Source organism: Pristiophorus japonicus, chromosome 17 (genome assembly GCF_044704955.1).
Source record: "Pristiophorus japonicus isolate sPriJap1 chromosome 17, sPriJap1.hap1, whole genome shotgun sequence".
Lineage (NCBI taxonomy): Eukaryota > Metazoa > Chordata > Chondrichthyes > Pristiophoridae > Pristiophorus > Pristiophorus japonicus.
In genome coordinates, this window is record NC_091993.1 from 103,729,314 (window position 1) to 103,748,914 (window position 19,601).

General features: G+C 43.6%; 1 protein-coding gene across 2 annotated transcripts in view; it reads right to left on the reverse strand.

The window, feature by feature from the left end:
• Positions 1-2,541: 2,541 nt before the first annotated feature.
• elapor1 (endosome-lysosome associated apoptosis and autophagy regulator 1) overlaps positions 2,542-19,601 on the reverse strand; it is a 110,994-nt gene continuing 93,934 nt past the window's right edge. For both annotated transcript variants that reach the window (XM_070859431.1, XM_070859430.1), the window contains 3 exons: positions 17,906-18,084; positions 11,085-11,250; positions 2,542-2,731 (listed from right to left, as the gene is read on the reverse strand). In XM_070859431.1, the coding sequence (XP_070715532.1) occupies positions 2,663-2,731; positions 11,085-11,250; positions 17,906-18,084 (414 nt within the window). In that variant the 3' untranslated portion in view covers positions 2,542-2,662. The remainder of the gene's footprint in view (positions 2,732-11,084; positions 11,251-17,905; positions 18,085-19,601) is intronic.

The following is a 19,601-nucleotide window of genomic DNA, read 5'->3' on the forward strand; positions in this document are numbered from 1 at the left end:
CCCAGTTGGATGTGCCCCCGGCCCCTGTCACCCATTCCCCCCAACCCCCACAAAACAATCAAAGCTTATTCTTGATTGCAAGGAGCCAACACAGTTAGAGCCCAGTTCCACTGGGACAAACTTCCAGACTTTTGGGGTGGAAATATTCTTTTAAAAATGATTTTGTTGTTGGAATAATGCTCAGGGCAGATTTGAATTGTACTCAACGTGAGTGCTATAATATTATAAAATAACGTGCAGGTAATAATCATCATTACCCCACACCGATTAACATAAAATGCCTTCAGGAGCAGCACGCCATGGCTGATGCAGTTCAAAATGAGCTCACAGCTGGAGGCCTGATACATTACATCAGGTGACAAGCAAACGACTGTCAAAATACCCCCTGCAGTAATCCTGGAAATTGGTTAAAAGTTGCTGAATTCACTGGGTCAACTTTAATAAGTTTCTTAAATGATTAGAGGATAAGGGGTTATGGGGAGCGGGTGGGGAAGTGGAGCTGAGTCCATGATCAGATCAATCATGATCTTATTGAATGGCGGAGCAGACTTGAGGGGCCGTATGGCCTGCTCTTGCTCCTATTTCTTATGTTATTATGTAAACCAAAATTAAATCACGCCTTAAAAATCAATGTCCATGTGCACAACATTTCCATACAGTGAAATAGTACAGTTATGGGCCCAAATACCACTTAAGATCAATACGTCTTTCATTGGATCACCATCAGAGTCGGATCTTCATGGCAGCAAATCAAGATTTTTGTAACGCTCTCTATTTTCCCTTTATTGAGCCCAAAGACAACATGAAATATAAAGTCAGCCACCTTTGGAATGTGAAAGGAAAATAAATGATAGAATACAATGTTAGTGTCTGAAATGAGATCATTTCCCAAATTATTTTGAAATGGTCGGAAAACCATGGACAATGCCTGCCCAAATTCCGCAGAGGTACTCCCGGTGGGTGAGGCGAAATAGTCTGGCAAGTACCACTTAAGCGCACACTTGTGGATGTTGAGTGAAGCTGTTGCACATGAGGGATAGTAATGTACAGCCTTCACTGAGATCGGGCAGCAATTATCCCAACTGGACCCCTTCATTTATTTCAAGAAAAGCAATTCACTCGGCCATATGTGTATGCTGGTATGGGGGAAAGTGCCCCAGCTGAGTGGTTGCAGTGCCTCGACCTCGTTTTCTGAAAGCAGCCTGCCTGCCTCCTGCAGGTACACATGCTGGCTTTTTAGCATGGGCACTAAAGCAACAAAAGCAATGATTGAAACAAACCTAATATTGTTTTTTTTTTTACATTGTCCAACTCAACAGGGGAAAAAATGATCAAGCCCACACTGTGCTACCTCACATCCTGCTGGCAGGAGTTTCAGAAGTTGATCTGTTAAAATGTTATTCCTTGTCAGCTATTATAAAGATACTTCAGATTTTGCAGTGATTCGTTTCTGAAAGGTTTCTGTTTGGCGGCCGTGTCTTCAGCTGCCTCTGCTCTCAGCTCTAGAATTCCTTCCCTAAACCCCTCGCACCTTTCGCTCCCCCTTTAGGATGCTCTTTAAAACCTTCCTCTTTGACCAAGCTTTTGGTCACTTGTCCTAATGTTGCTTTATATCTGGGCTCCTGAAAATGAGAGAGCCAGGGTCTTAAGCAGTGGTGCACAGTGCGAGCATGCAAGTCTTCAAATTGACCACTTTTGTGAAACCCCAGCATCTTCATAAGGGATGGCACTGAAAAGAAACTGTGAAAACAGCTAGGATCCTTTTTATATTGTGATTAAAAAAAGAATTATTCAGCACCAAGCAATAACCTCCTGAAGCTCTTAATGCCAGCAAAACAACCGACTGCTTCACTGATGCACAGTTCCTGATGCTCAAAATCGTTTACTCCAGATATTCCATACGATGAGTTGGCCAAACCTCTTGGGATGTGGGCAAATAGAAAAAGATCTGCTCCCCTTGGATATTTTCGATTTTAAGGCAGGTACAGTGCTACTGTAGTGGCATTCAGGTTTTGCTTCAGTGCAGTGCAGTGTGGTACAGTGATCAACACAGCGCACATACAATTCAGATGGAACGCTGGAGTGCCGAGGCAAGGTGGTTCACATTAAAAGGTGTGCTAAAGGCTACCGAAGGGAGATAACAACTCTTGCCATCAGACAGTACTCAGATTGTGATCAGATTAAAAGCAAAACGGTATTTGACTCATTTGACTGCTTCTGGATGTCTTTAGCAAGTTAAAAATGCTTGACAGCACAGTATTTTCAACATAGATCCGTGATGTCTTGGAGCTGATGAATCTGTATGAATAGCTAAGAGCGGTGGTAAAATCAAGTCCTGTCTAATTCTTGATCCTGGGACAAACAAGAATTGATCTTAAGTGGTTGTCCCATAATGTGTAATTATGATTGTCATTAACCCCCCAGTCCCTTTAAAGATTTAAACATAAATTAAAAGTTTTGAAATCTTTGCAGTACATAAATGATACAGTAGTAAGGCCATCATGAGGCAATGTTTATACCATTCATACAAAAGGGTCCTCAATTGTATTTTACATTCTAATGATATAACATTTCTTTTAATAAACAGGTCTTAGTTCAAATGTGTCTCAAAAAGGCCACTTCAGTGAGCTAATTAACAAAGTAGTGCACGTAAAAGATCATGTTACATGTCCATGTCCACTGATCCTGAGGAAGATTTCAATGGCACACAATCAAAACCATCTGATGTTCTCTGAAATTACAGAAAGAATTGCAACATTTGACATTGAGACAATTTGGAACATGTCACAAGATTTGTAAAACTGACCACTATTTATCCACCTATGACCCCGGTTCACAAAGGCACTGAACCCGTAAAGCGCATCTTTCTGCCATTCTTCTGTGAACAGTCGCAGCATTTTAGCAGATAAAAACAAAATCTATGAACGATGGCCCAAGTACATAGAAAATACAACCCCACATAAGCCAATTTAGAATGCAAGTCTGTCGTATCTAAACAGCTTCCCCCAACTCCATTCAAAATACGACACACAGTAGATTTTCCAAATCCTCACCTACCTCAAGAAATTCACTGGATGAAAATCACAGGCATTCAGCCCATATTTTTCCAATAGATGCTTCCAGTGCGTGAGATACCTTGTTGGGGGTGAGGGCTTGGAAAATCTACCCTCACATCTTAAAACCCATCTAATCTTAATTACTGCAAATGTTTTTATTGAAGTAATTACAATGTGGATTAAGATCGGCACAAATTGCATGCTACAGGAGGAACAAAGACCAGGTTACTCGTCTGAAAATGATTAAAAAGAACCTTTGAGAACCTGCATGATAGCACAATGCATATCGCTTGAGACACTGCATTCATAGATGTCTTGCAAAAACAAGTCTGCTGTTATAATTCCACTGATGAGTGTTGGTATCTATTGAATCCGATACTGTTGTATTAAAAAATAAAATCATTCACTATTTTGCCTTTCTGTTACTATCCTAATTTTTAGCTGCTTGACTCCCAGGTTTATGCTTCCTCTTTACTGACCACATTATTGGGATTCTTAATCTGTCACTTTGTCTATTCTCTACTCCCACACTGTACAGAAGGGAAAAGAGAAATGGTATGAAGGAAATTAAAGGGAGGAAAGAACCTTTCAAAAAGAAATGCAGATAGTAAAAAAGAGAAACCACAGTCATATGAAGGAAAGACAAAGGTTCCACAAACAGCAATGAGATAATAACCAGATAATCTTTTTTTTCCCCGTAATGTTGGTTGAAGGCTAAATATTGGCCCAGACACTGGGGAGAACTTCCCTGCTCTTCTTCGAGTAGTGCTATAGGATTTTTTAAGAGAGCACACGGGGGTCTCGGTTTAATGTCTCATTCAAAAGTTCACACAAGTTCCTTGCTTTTGCAGGCCAAGATGGCACATAACAAGAGGGAGCAGCAGTGGACCGGAAGAGGGGAATCTGAACTGCGTGAGCTCACTGATCTTGAGGAGCGAGTGCTGCGGCTCATTGGCCCACAGGTGGTGGGCGCCGTGGACGGCGGAGACATGGACTTTACTGGGGGCAAAGATGGTATCTTTATCCCCTCTCCTTTTCCCATTCCACGTTCCTGTCAAACCAGAAGGCTCACTTTCCTGCTCCCGATACTGTCTGCCTTCCTTGCTCCATTCCTGCTCCCCTGCCCTCACCTTAACGTGAGTCTTGCGTCATTTATGCTTTCAGATATCATCATCATAGGCAGTCCCTCGGAATCGAGGAAGACTTGCTTCCCACTCCCAAAGTGAGTCCTGCAGTCCAATACGAGAGCCACAGACCCTGTCACAGGTGGGACAGACATTCGTCGGGGGAAGGGGTGGGACTGATTTGCCGCACGCTCCTTCCGCTGCCTGCGCCTGACCTCTTCACGCTCTCGGTGGCATTGAGATTTGAAGAGCTCAACGCTCTCCCGGATGCACTTTCTCCACCTAGGGCGGTCTTCGGCCAGGGACTCCCAGGTGTCAGTGGTGATGTCGCATTTTACCAGGGAGGCTTTGAGGGTGTCTTTGTAACGTTTCTGCTGCCCACCTTTGGCTCGTTTGCCATGAAGGAGCTCCACGTAGAGCAATTGCTTAGCGAGTCTCGTGTCTGGCATGTGAACTATGTGGCCTGCCCAGTGAAGCTGATCGAGTGTGGTCAGTGCTTCAATGCTGGGGATGTTAGCCTGGGCGAGGACACTGATGTTGGTGCACCTGTCCTCCCAGGGGATTTGCAGGATCTTGCAGAGACATTGTTGGTGATTTACCTCCAGCGACATGAGGTGTCTTCTGTACATCGTCCATGCCTCTGATCCATAGAGGAGGGTGGGTATTACTACAGCCCTGTAGACCATGAGCTTGGTGGTAGATTTGAGGGCCTGGGTTTCGAATACTCTTTTCCTCAGGCAGCCGAAGGCTGCACTGAAGGCGATGCTGAATCTCTGCATCAATGTCTGCCTTTGTTGATAAGACGCTCCCAAGGTAGGAGCCTGCCACTGAGCCCTCCCCGCCATAGCACAGTCAGGTGGGAGAAGAGGAGGAGACGACAAGCACTGCGTCATTGCATCTCTCACCTGCAGGCACCAGCTCAGATACTGGCACTATGCATTCGTTAGGGGTTAGGTTAGTACTGCACTGGGTGATGCACTAGCGGGCTGCAGTTCGGTCAAGGCGAAAGGGAACCTTGAGAGCCATCTCCCTTGAGGGCGAGTTTGCGCGTGAGTTGTGCTGCACAGGACTCAGATGAGGAGCTCGATGGGGACGCGTTCACAACCATGCACTCTGACATGATGGCCATGCACTCTGGCACGATAGGTGCATTGGCAAGAGTGCCCGAGAGCCTCTCGGCAATGGTAAGGAGCGTGGAGGTGTCTGCCTCCAGCATTGTACAGAGCTCTGTGCACACCATGGAGCCCACCTTTGCCAGTCTCCAGACGATAGTGGACTCCCAGAGAGAACATGCGGATCCAGATCTCATTACACGTGTCATGGGCAACGTGGCAGCTTCCATTGCAGCACAGGTGGATGCAGACAATGGTTGGCGGCATGGAAGCTCGGACTGCTCTCATGCAGTCTCAGCTGACATCGTGTGCTCTGACTGCTACTATCATTGCTGTGTCCATCACAGTCCACCGGGGATCTCACGGTGTCGTAGCAGCCCACCAATCTGTGCCCCAGCAGATTGGTGGGGATGCTGAAGTTCTGCCCCGGGGGAAATGGCAGTGGGTCAGTGAGCAGGAACCAGAGGTCCTCTCTCAGAATGACAACATTGCTGATCCCACCACTGCCACTCTGCCACTGCACTTGTCGCCTCCTGTCACCCAGCCAACCCAGACTGCCGCCGTCCAGCCTGAGGTGGTGCAGCCTGCAGCTGGGCCTTCCAGACCCAGACCTGGTTGAGGGCATCCTGCAAGGCCATCTGTAGTCTCTGACCCTGACACACAGCAGCCTTCCACCAGCCATGCTGCAGCCACACGGGACACAGTGCGGAGGAGCACTAGAATAGTTAAAGCAAAGAGGGGATATAAGGAAATGTACAAGTGTGATTCTTAAATACATTATGATAGTTAATTGTTATGACATAAATTTTTATTGGAATGTTTCATCTTTGCTTTGTCTCTCATTTCAGTGTTGGGGCTGTGGTATGGAAGAGAAAATGGATGTGCTGATGGGGACGTCCAGAGGAACCGGGAAGTGGGATCGAATTCACTGGAACCGAAGTCTGATGAGACAGTCGTGGACCATCCTTGCAGAATCGCGATTGAGTGGCTGCCTCCTTTGTTGCTACTCCTGCTCTTCCTAATCCTCTTCCTCCTCATCCTCCTTCTGGCATGTCTGTGCCTTTATGATGGCCAGGTTATGCAGCATGCAGCAGACGACGCCGAATAGGGACACCCGCTCAGGCAAGAACTGGAGGACTTCTCCTGAGCGGTCAAGGCAGCGGAACTGTTGCTTAAGCACGCCGATGGTCTGCTCAATGATGTTCCTGGTGGCGGCATGGCTCTCATTGTGTGAGAGCTGGGCAGGAGTGTTGGGGTTACGGAGGGGAGTCATGTGCAGAGCAGATAGCCCTTGTTTCTAAGCAGCCAGCCGCGACCTTAATGTGGTGGCTGGAAGAGATCTGGCACACCAGTCTGGTGCAGGATTAAGGCATTGTGGCTGCTGCCAGGATAATGGGCATTGATGGTGTCGATTCTGCGTGTGTGGTCACACACTACCTGCACATTCAGTGAATGGTAGCCTTTGCGGTTACGGAATACCTCAGGATTGTTATGCAGTCAGTGGCGCCCTGCACCATGGGGAAGCCCGCTATCTTGACGAAGCTACTTGCACGCTCGTTCTCCCTGCTCATTGGAAAGGGAATGTAGTCCCTTCTCCTTCTGTACAGAGCATCTATGACTTCGCGGAAGGAGTGATGGACGGAAAACTGGGAGATGTTAGAGATGTCTCCTGTTGCACACTGGAAAGATCCATTGGCATAGAAATTGAGTGCAATTGTGACTTTGACTGCCACTGAGAGAGCCGTCTGTATCCTGATCTGAGGCTCGAGGTCTGGTTGCAGCAGGTAGCACAGCTCTGTGACCACATCCTTGCTGAAGCGCAGTCTTCGAACACATTGTTTCTCTGTGAAATTGATGTAGGAGAACTGCTGCCAGGGAAGGTAAGGCCTCTTGTTGCTAGCCCTGTCGGGCCTTCTCCCTCTGGCCTCATTTTGCTGTCTTGCTCCCATCCTTTCTCCCTGCCTTTGTCTCCATCACTGGCGATTATGCTTTGAGCTGCCTAGACCCGAAGTTCTGGAATTCTCTCCCTAAATCTCTCCGCCGCTCCACTTCCTTTTCCTCCTTTAAGATGCTCCTTAAAACCTACCTCTTCTACCAAGCTTTTGGTCATCTGTCCCAATATAGCTCGGTGTCAAAATTTTTTTTGATAACACTCCTGTGAAACGCCTTGGGACATTTTATTATGTTAAAGGCACTATATAAATATAAGTTGCTGTTATAAAAGCACTGGAATATGAACTGTGAAGGAGTCATGTTAGAATCAAGGCAGTTATATGACAAATAGTTTACAATGAGAGTTCACTGCACTGCCAAGTACTGGTATTCAAATTATATATCTATATATATATTACTGCAATAAACTATCTATAGAGGCAATGATAAATCTTTGGCTTCAATTATTTATATGAGGCATTTGCAATGTATGTGTGTGGTCTGTTAAGATTTGTTATTTGCTCCACATCCTCCAATGGATCTTAATTTAAAATATTAGTTCTTATCTACAAATCCCTCCATGGCCTCAGCCCACGCTACTTCTGCAGCCCCGTGTTCCCCTAACTTTGGCCTCCTGAGTATCTCGTTCTCCTTCCACACAATCTTTGGTGGCAAAGCCTTCAGCCACCAGTGCATTAGTCTTTCAAGGCTCAGTGGGTAGCACATTCGTCTCTGAGTCAGAAGGTTTAGGGTTCAAGTCCCACTCCAGGGGCTTGAGCACATCTAAGGCTAGCTGACACTCCATTGCAGTGCTGAGGGAGTGCTCCACTGTCGGAGGTGCCGTCTTTTGGATGAGACGTTAAACTGAGGTCCCATTTGCCCCCTCAAGTGGATGTAAAAGATCGCATGGCACTATTTTGAAGGACAGCGGGGGAGTTATCCCTGGTGTCTTGGCCAATATTTAGTCCTCAACCAACATAACATTTTATTCAGACGAAGACCCTAATTCAGCGACACGTTATTAAATATTCATTTAATTCAAATTATGCATCCCAAATAGGACACGGGGCAATTTTGCCCTCTCTGTCTCACTACCTCTTTCGCCACCTTTAAATGTCTTCTCAAAACATATCTCTTCAGCCAAACTGTTGGTCATCCCGCATAGCACTCTCGCAAAAACTTTACAAAGCCTGTACCTTTTCTCCTTTGTGATGCATGTTTACAGCCTGCCAACATTTTCTACTTTAAGGGTGCTATATAAATGCACGGAACTGTGAGAAGTGAACTTTAAACATACATAAGAATTAGGAGCAGCAGTAGGCCATACTTGACGATCTTCAACTTCAACTCCACATTCCCAACTGATCCCCATATTCCACTAGAGTCCAAAAATCGATCTATCTGAGCCTTGAATATACTCAACAAATGAACATCACCAGCCCTTCAGGGTAGAGAATTCCAAAGATTGACAAAGCTCTGAGTGAAGAAATTCCTCCTTATCTCAGTCTTAAATGATCGACCCCTTATCCTGAGACTACGCCCTCGAGTTCTAGACTCTCCAGCCAGGGGAAGCAGCCTCTCAGTATCTATCCTGCCAAACCCCTCAGAATCTTACATGTTTCAATGAGATCACCTTTCAATCTTTTAAACCCTAGAAAGTATAGACCCAATCTACTCAATCTCTCCTCATAGGACAGCCCTGTCATCTCAGGAATCAATCTAGTGAACCTTTGTTGCACCACCTCTAAGGCAAGTGTATCCTTCCTGAGATAAGGAGACCAAAACCATACAGTACTCCAGGTGTGGTCTCACCAAGGCCCTGTACAATTACTATTGTACTCCAATCCCCTTGCTTAAATATCTACATTCCATTTGTCTTCCTAACTGCTTGCTGGATCTGCCCTTTAACTCTGTGTTTCCTCTACGAGGACACCTAAATCCCTCTGAACACCAACATTTGATAGTTTCTCACCATTTAAAAAATATTCTGTTTTTCTATTCTTCCTACCAAAACGAATAACCTCACATTTCCCTACATTATACGGCATCTGCCACCTTATTGCCCACGCACTTAATCTGTCTATATCCCTTTGCAGGCTCTTAGTGCCCTCCTCACAACTTATTTTCCCATCTAGCTTTGTATCGTCAGCAAACTTGGATACATTACACTTGGTTCCTTCATCTAAGTCATGAGTATAGATTGTAAATAGCTGAGGCACCAGCACTGATGCTCACAGCAACCCATTAGTTACAGCCTGCCAACATGAAAATGACCAGTTTATCCCTACTTTTTGTTTTCTGTCTGTTAACCAATCCTCTATCCATGCTACTAAATTACCCCCAACCCCACGAGTCCTTATCTTGTGTAATAACCTTTCATATGGTAACTTATCAAAAGCCTTTTGGAACTCCAAATATACTACATCTACCGGTTCCCCTTTATACACCCTGCTAGTTACATCCTCAAAAAACTAATACATTTGTCAAACATGATTTCTCTTTCATGAAACCATGTTGATGCTGCCTAATCATATTGTGATTTTCTAAGTGCCCTGATAGCACTTCATTAATGATCGATTGCAACATTTTTGTCAGGCTAACTGGTCTGTAGTTCCTCGTTTTATTCGTCCTTCCTTTCTTGAATAGCGGGGTCACATGTTCATGGGATTGAAAAGTAATCAAAAATAATTCTGTTAGAATTTATTATTGTTCTAAGTATTAGAATATTACAATTACAGATAGAATCAAAGAAAATCTCCCCATTATTACTGCATATAATCAATTTCCATAAATCATTAGCTTGATTTTACCATCTGATTTATTTGTTTCTTTCCTCATCCATTGCTCACCATTTCTATCTAATTGGAGGACACTGAGTTTCAGTCTAAGACTGTGTTTCCTAGGGCAAAACATTCTTCTATACCAGGATCATGTACATATGAAGGCTAAAAAAAAAAATGCAGACAGTCCAAATGTAAAAATGTGCATTAACAATGAAAGATAGAGGCAGACAGAAGTATATTAAGAGACACATCATTATCACAATGCCATTTTATTTCATAGTCCAAAGATAACTGTTTAGACAGTCAACAAAAGTGCATGACTAAATTATTTCCGCAGGTACATAGGGGGAATTTTATCCTAAAAAAGGGTAAGGTTGGGGGCGTGGGGTTAGTAAAAATGTCGGAATCCCGACCTGAAACCATCTCCAACCTGCCCACTTCCAGTTTTAATGGAGATGGGATGGGCGGGCAGCCAACCCGCTGCCAGGAGGCGGCGTGTCTACTTAAATATTATAATGAGGCTGCAAGCCGCTCCTTTAACCTCCATTTTGTATTTAACTGTAGCCGGTCAGGTTTTGCACACCTTGTGAAACCCGCCAGCTAATGCAAGGCGAGGACTGCTGGATCCAGGAAGCAAGTGCCTTTACACCTGCTTCCTGGAACCAGGGTGCCTGCCTAACCCACCCCCACGATCAGAGACCCCTCCCCACCCCCACAAGGCCTACAATTACCCCCTCAAGCGTTAAGGGTCTCAGGGTTCACATTTACGGTGACATCTAAACTTGTAAATTTAATTACTTCTGGTTGTTGGTTGCCATTTATGTTGTGAAAGTCCCAACATTTTCTATGTCAAAATTATAAACAGGATTTTTTTCCCCCCAATGACAGGAAATTTCAATGAAAGAAATAAAAATATAGGTATTAAGTACATTTTAAAAATGCTGTTTGATTACATTGTGTTAAACTACCTTTTATTTATTGAACAGCATTAAAAGTATTAGAGAAAAACATGTATTACAGCTAGTATTACTAACCAAACACTCGCCAGTACAGTGAAGTCATCAAATGCCAACATACCTTAGTAGCAATTGACTTTATCTTTCCAAACAATGATTTTCTGCTCATAAAAATCAGATCATCTTCCATGTCTTCACCTTCCATTATAGCACAGCTATCCACTGCGGGCAGTTCACCATCCTTAGTATTGGCATTCATCACCAGTTTGGAGTACTTGTACTCTAACCTAAACACAATTCAAATACAAGTGTGAAGTCTATCTAAAAGTTGTACTTTATACGACTTTTAAAACTGATACCACTATTTCTTCATTCACAGGATGTGGGCGTTGCTGGCAAGGCCAGCATTTATTGTCCATCCCAAAATGCCCTTGAGAAGGGGGTGGTGAGCCGCCTTCTTGAACCACTGCAGTCCATGTGGTGAAGGTACTCCCACAGTGCTGACTTTGTTGTAACAGTTTGGGACAAATGAGTGGTTTGTTAGGCCATTTCAGAGGGCAGTTAAGAGTCAACCACATTGCTGTGGGTCTGGAGTCACATATAGGTCAGACCAGGTGAGAACAGCAAATTTCGTTCCCTAAAGGACACGAGTGAACGAGTTGGGTTTTTCTGACAATCTGGTAGTTCCATGGTCGTCATTACTGATACTAGCTTTTTAATTCCAGATTTATTTAATTAACTGAATTTAAATTTCCCCAACTGCCATGGTGGGATTTGAACTCACGTCTCCAGATTACTAATCTAGACCTCTGGATTACAAGTCCAATAACATAACCACTGTGCTACCATATCCCTTTATGCAGAATATTTTAGTGAGTCATATCAGAAATTAGAAATTTCTCATAACAGTGCCATAATAATATCGGAGACAAATATTTTATATAATTAAGGGAATTGCAAACACCATGCTATCTTTCTGGTATCCTACTTAGAATTTATGCACTGACTAACATTTATATATTGAACTCTGTGCTATGTTAAAGCAGCTGTTTACTAACATTACATGACAGTCAAACTCAACTTAACTGTTCAAGTCTTTTAATATTTATTACTTGATACCCCGAGCTTGCACTTTGTTCAGTATTCTATACTACATCAATGAATATTTTTGCATTTAGCTATATTCAACATTGTGTTTGCCACTGGTTGATGCATTATTTTCTTGTAATATTACTGTTCCATCTATTACTTTCATCAAATCAGGCCAATTTCTATTTGGATTATATGCAAATTTAATGTTATTAAAATGCTTTATCAGATTTGGGTTTATGACATTTTTTTAATGTTTGTAAATTAAGATCTCATTCATGGAACAATTCCCAAATAGAATCCTAAAGGCTATTTGGCCCATTGTATCTGTACTGGCTCTTTGTTAAAGCTCTCCAAAATGAATTCTATTGCCCTGCACTTTCCCCAGCCTTGTATCTCCCTCAACTTCAAATATTTATCCCATTTTCCTTTTAAAAAAATGCAATGGTCTCTGCTGGAACCACTCCCTGTGTCAAAGCATTCTATGCTCCAACAACCTACCGTATAAAGACAGTTCTCGTAATCTCTCTCCTCACTCTTTGATAATTTTAAATTGATGAACTTTCATCACTGGCTCTCCAGTCAGAGAAATTATTTTTCTAAATTCAGTCTATCAAAACTCTTAATGCAAAATGTGGTTTGCGCTGCACCCGTAGAGCCACGTAGTGACCCCGCGAGAGAAAGATGGTGTTCAGAGCTGTCTTGGGGCGCTAAGGGAAGGAATGTCCGCATGAGGTAAGTATGGTTGATATATATATATTTTATTTGGGGTGAGTAATGTATAGGGAATGTTTTTTGTGTTTTTTATTCCGATTCTTTTCGTAGCAGGGAGACCTCTCTTAGGGCGCTATGAAGCCGGCTCTTTAGCACAGAATATTCAGTTGCTCACCTGGCCTAGCGCCCTAAGAAGTGTGCAATGCTTCACTTTAGCGCTCCACTCCACAGTCAGGGCGCAACAACTGAATTTTGGGGCTCTCGTCGCTAACCATTTTCTGGTGCTAAATTTAGTGAACGCCTGACCGTAGCGCCTGAAGAACCCTCCAACCAGATTTCGAGCTCTTAATCATTTTAAAACCTTCGATTAAATAATCTTTAAGTCTTCTTTGCTCCAATAGAATTAGTCCCAGTATCTCAAGTTTCTACTTATCACTATAGTTTCCCATCTCTGGTATTATCCTGATGAATTTACATTGTACGCTTTAAGAACATAAGAAATTGGAGCAGAAGTAGGCCACCTGGCCCCTCGAGCCTGTTCCGCCATTTAATAAGATCATGGCTGATCTGATCATGGACTCAGCTCCACTTCCCTGCCCGCTCCCCATAATCCTTTATTCTCTTTCTATGGCTTTAATGTTCTTTCTATAATGGGGCACTCAAAACTGCACACAGTATTGTAACTTTGACCTAACCAGTACCTTATACACATTTATCATTATCTTATTGCTCTTTGGTTCTATTTAGCTCTGTTGCACAGGAGGCCAGGAAAAAGAGTGGGAGAGCGACAGTGATAGGGGATTCAATTGTAAGGAGAATAGATAGGCGTTTCTGCAGCCGCAACAGAGACTCCAGGATGGTATGTTGCCTCCCTGGTGCAAGGATCAAGGATGTCTCGGAGCGGGTGCAGGACATTCTAAAAAGGGAGGGAGGCCAGTTGTCGTGGTGCACATTAGTACCAACGACATAGGTAAAAAAAGGGATGAGGTCCTATGAAACGAATTTAAGGAGCTAGGAGCTAAATTAAAAAGTAGGACCTCAAAAGTAGTAATCTCTGGATTGCTACCAGTGCCAAGTGTTAGTCAGAGTAGGAATCGCAGGATAGCGCAGATGAATACGTGGCTTGAGCAGTGGTGCAACAGGGAGGGATTCAAATTCCTGGGGCATTGGAACCGGTTCTGGGGGAGGTGGGACCAGTACAAACCGGATGATCTGCATCTGGGCAGGACCGGAACCAATGTCCTAGGGGGAGTGTTTGCTAGTGCTGTTGGGGAGGAGTTAAACTAATATGGCAGGGGGATGGGAACCAATGCAGGGTGACAGAGGGAAACAAAAAGGAGACAAAAGCAAAAGACAGAAAGGAGATGAGGAAAAGTGGAGGGCAGAGAAACCCAAGGCAAAGAACAAAAAGGGCCATTGTACAGCAAAATTCTAAAAGGACAAAGGGTGTTAAAAAAAACAAGTCTGAAGGCTTTGTGTCTTAATGCAAGGAGTATCCGTAATAAGGTGGATGAATTGACTGTGCAAATAGATGTTAACAAATATGATGTGATTGGGATTACAGAGACATGGCTCCAGGATGATCAGGGCTGGGAACTCAACATCCAGGGGTATTCAACATTCAGGAAGGATAGAATAAAAGGAAAAGGAGGTGGGGTAGCATTGCTGGTTAAAGAGGAGATTAATGCAATAGTTAGGAAGGACATTAGCTTGGATGATGTGGAATCTATATGGGTAGAGCTGCAGAACACCAAAGGGCAAAAAACGTTATTGGGAGTTGTGTGCAGATCTCCAAACAGTAGTAGTGATGTTGGGGAGGGCATCAAACAGGAAATTAGGGGTGCAGTCAATAAAGGTGCAGCAGTTATAATGGGTGACTTTAATATGCACATAGATTGGGTTAACCAAACTGGAAGCAATACGGTGGAGGAGGATTTCCTGGAGTGCATAAGGGATGGTTTTCGAGACCAATATGTTGAGGAACCAACTAGGGGGGAGGCCTTCTTAAACTGGGTGTTGTGTAATGAGAGAGGATTAATTCGCAATCTCGTTGTGCGAGGCCTCTTGGGGAAGAGTGACCATAATATGGTGGAATTCTGCATTAGGATGGAGAATGAAACCGTTAATTCAGAGACCATGGTCCAGAACTTAAAGAAGGGTAACTTTGAAGGTATGAGGCGTGAATTGGCTAGGATAGATTGGCGAATGATACTGAAGGGGTTGACTGTGGATGGGCAATGGCAGACATTTAGAGACCGCATGGATGAACTACAACAATTGTACATTCCTGTCTGGCGTAAAAATAAAAAAGGGAAGGTGGCTCAACTGTGGCTATCAAGGGAAATCAGGGATAGTATTAAAGCCAAGGAAGTGTCATACAAATTGGCCAGAAATAGCAGCGAACCCGGGGACTGGGAGAAATTTAGAACTCAGCAGAGGAGGACAAAGGGTTTGATTAGGGCAGGGAAAATGGAGTACGAGATGAAGCTTGCAGGGAACATTAAGACGGATTGCAAAAGCTTCTATAGATATGTAAAGAGAAAAAAGGTTAGTAAAGACAAACGTAGGTCCCCTGCAGTCAGAATCAGGGGAAGTCATAACGGGGAACAAAGAAATGGCAGACCAATTGAACAAGTACTTTGGTTCGGTATTTCCTAAGGAGGACACAAACAACCTTCCGGATATAAAAGGGGTCAGAGGGTCTAGTAAGGAGGAGGAACTGAGGGAAATCCTTATTAGTCGGGAAATTGTGTTTGGGAAATTGATGGGATTGAAGGCCGATAAATCCCCAGGGCCTGATGGACTGCATCCCAGAGTACTTAAGGAGGTGGCCTTGCAAATAGCGGATGCATTGACAGTCATTTTCTAACATTCCATTGACTCTGGATCAGGTCCTATCGAGTGGAGGGTAGCCAACGTAACCCCACTTTTTAAAAAAGGAGGGAGAGAGAAAACAGGGAATTATAGACCGGTCAGCCTGACCTCAGTAGTGGGTAAAATGATGGAATCAATTTTTAAGGATGTCATAGCAGCGCATTTGGAAAGAGGTGACAAGATAGGTCCAAGTCAGCATGGATTTGTGAAAGGGAAATCATGCTTGACAAATCTTCTGGAATTTTTTGAGGATGTTTCCAGTAGAGTGGACAAGGGAGAACCAGTTGATGCGGTACATTTGGACTTTCATAAGGCTTTCGACAAGGTCCCACACAAGAGATTAATGTGCAAAGTTAAAGCACATGGGATTGGGGGTAATGTGTTGACATGGATTGAGAACTAGTTGTCAGACAGGAAGCAAAGAGTAGGAGTAAATGGGTACTTTTCAGAATGGCAGGCAGTGACTAGTGGGGTACTGCAAAGTTCTGTGCTGGGGCCCCAGCTGTTTACACTGTACATTAATGATTTAGACGAGGGGATTAAATGTAGTATCTCCAAATTTGTGGATGACACAAAGTTGGGTGGCAGTGTGAGCTGCGAGGAGGATGCTATGAGGCTGCAGAGTGACTTGGATAGGTTAGGTGAGTGGGCAAATGCATGGCAGATGAAGTATAATGTGGATAAATGTGAGGTTATCCACTTTGGTGGTAAAAACAGAGAGACAGACTATTATCTGAATGGTGACAGATTAGGAAAAGGGGAGGTGCAACGAGACCTGGGTGTCATGGTACATCAGTCATTGAAGGTTAGCATGCAGGTACAGCAGGCGGTTAAGAAAGCAAATGGCATGTTGGCCTTCATAGCGAGGGGATTTGAGTACAGGGGCAGGGAGGTGTTGCTACAGTTGTACAGGGCCTTGGTGAGGCCACACCTGGAGTATTGTGTACAGTTTTGGTCTCATAACCTGAGGAAGGACATTCTTGCTATTGAGGGAGTGCAGCGAAGGTTCACCAGACTGATTCCCGGGATGGCGGGACTGACATATCAAGAAAGACTGGATCAACTGGGCTTGTATTCACTGGAGTTCAGAAGAATGAGAGGGGACCTCATTGAAACGTTTAAAATTCTGATGGGTTCAGACAGGTTAGATGCAGGAAGAATGTTCCCAATGTTGGGGAAGTCCAGAACCAGGGGTCACAGTCTAAGGATAAGGGATAAGCCATTTAGAACCGAGATGAGGAGAAACTTCTTCACCCAGAGAGTGGTGAACCTGTGGAATTCTCTACCACAGAAAGTTGTTGAGGCCAATTCACTAAATATATTCAAGAAGGAGTTAGATGTAGTCCTTACTATGAGGGGGATCAAGGGGTATGGCGAGAAAGCAGGAATGGGGTACTGAAGTTGCATGTTCAGCCATGAATTCATTGAATGGCGGTGCAGGCTAGAAGGGCCGAATGGCCTACTCCTGCACCTATTTTCTATGTTTCTATGTAAAACACAATTGGACTTTTATGGCTTTATCTGCCTGCACTTGCGCTTTCAAAGAAATGTGTATTTGCACCGCTAGCTCTATCTATTCTTCCACATCTTTCAGCATCTTTCCATTGAGTGTATAATTCTAATCCTTGTTTTTCCTTCCAAGCTCTATCCTTTGATGCATTCCTATTTCGCCTGATAGGAATGGATCTATTTTGTAATTCATCCATCTCAAATTTGAAGATTCCCCACTGGCAATCTGTTGTCCTGGTTGGTAACTTTTCAGCCTTGTTAATTTGGATCACCTCTTTTCTTATCTCACTGAACTTTGCCCTTTTTCCAGTCCAGCACCTTTATCATAGACTTTTCATTGTCCTTTTCTATTCTGACTTTGAACCTAGCTGTGGTGTGATCACTATTTTTCAATTGTTCCCCTACTTTCACATCAGTTATTTGTCCTATATCATTTCCTATCGTTAAAAATGGACTTGTTGGACTCGAAATATAATGATCTAGGAAGTAGTCTTACGTATGTTCTCAAAAGCATTCTCCATTTTGACCATATACATTACCTTTATCCAACCCGCCCTTGGGATAGTTAAAACTACCCAATGTTATTTCCCTGCTGTTCTTACATATCGCTCTGAACTGCATACAAATCTCCCCTTCTATCTCATCTCCACTGTTTGGCAGCCCGTAATACACACTGAGAATTGTCCCTTTCTCTTCCAATATTTATCTGAAAACTTTTAACAGAAGATCCCTATACAGTAATATTTATTTACTCACTTCTGATTTTTCTTGTAGAAGTAGCATGTTGTAATGATTAATAGTAAGGCAGTAATTGTCCCTGTGATTATCCCAATTTTCAAGAAGAAGTCTACTGTCTTACACGTTGCCACTTTTTGCTCTGGCAATGCAATGCCTTCTTTACACAGTTTTGGCTCCCACCACACATAAGTAGTTTTCTGTAACAGAAATGACAAGGAACAGGTATTATGAATAGAGTTTATGCTTTCTTCACAACCTCCCTAAACTTACCAATTTATGCTGTTTTTATTAGGTCCCAAGAAAGTGTTTCAACTTCAGTGCAACATTTCCTACTGCACCTGCTTGACATTTTCAATTCATATATCAACGGGGGCCTTTCTGAGTGATATTGGCAATTGTGCCGAAGTGTGTCAAATCATAGAATCATAGAATGGTTACAGTACAGAAGGAGGTAATTCAGCCTGTCGAGCACGTGCCGGCTCTCTGCAAGAGCACTTCAGCTAGTCCCACTCCCCTGCCCTTTCCCCCTAGCCCTGCAAAGTTTTTTCCTTCAGGTACTTATCCAATTCCCTTTTGAATCTGCCTCCACCACCCTCTCAGGCAGTGCATTCCAGATCCTAACCACTCGCTGCACAAAAAAGTTTTTCCTCATGTCGCCGTTGGTCCTTCTGTCAATCATCTTAAATCTGTGTCCTCTGGTTCTCTACCCTTCTGCCAATGGGAAGCGTTTCTCTCTATCTACTCTCTCTATACCCCTCATGATTTTGAGTAATCATTTTGAGATTGCTTTGCAAGAAGGCAATTGGCTGTTGGTTTGACTGTTCTCCTTCAGGTACTTAGTGAATTCCCCTTTGAAAGCCATGTTTCAATTATCTTCCACTGTCCTTTCAGGCAGTACATTCCAGATCCGAACCACTCAGATAAAGGAAAAATTTTTTTGCTTTTGACAACTTGGAACTGGATTGAACTACTCAAACTCATTTCATGTGGGCTTGTTTCAACCTGCAGATACTTTTGCCCGACCCAGAAGTGAAAGGCCGATGTCTAACCCACTGCACCATCTCTTTAAAATTTTAGGGGCTGATAATGCGATACAGTCTGTGTTTGAACAGCACACCGACATTCAGTTGGCCATGTGAAATGGATGCTTTAGGGGAGGTTTGGCCACCATGATGGTTCCTTCATGTTCAGATGGATTCAACATTTTTTTTTATTTGTAGGGAATAGCTGCTTGGTTTCCTTTTGCTTCCTTTTTTACGCTGTGCTTCCAGCTTCTTAAAGCTGCACCCCATTTACTGTCTGTTACCGACTGGCCAGAGACCTGTCATTGTTTAGAAGAGCTATTGGCCTAGATATCCCTCTCTATTTGCAGGTGCTGAAGGAGAAGGATTAGAGGAGGCATGCATGACAGGTTTATTTCTACCTTCCCTACCCTCCCACTCCTGTATACAAATGAGATTGGATTTGTCCCACAAAATTAGCACGTGAAAACCACTATTCCCCAAGGAGCCCCTGACTGAACTTTCCATTGTCCTGCAGCGACCAGAAACTAGTGGAGTGCTGCAGGGATCAGTGTTGGGACCCCAACTATTTACAATCTATATTAATGACTTGGAAGTAGGGACTGAGTGTAACAAGTCTGCTGATGCTACAAAGATGGGAGGAAAAGCAATGTGTGAGGAGGACACAAAATAGCTGCAAAAGGACATAGACA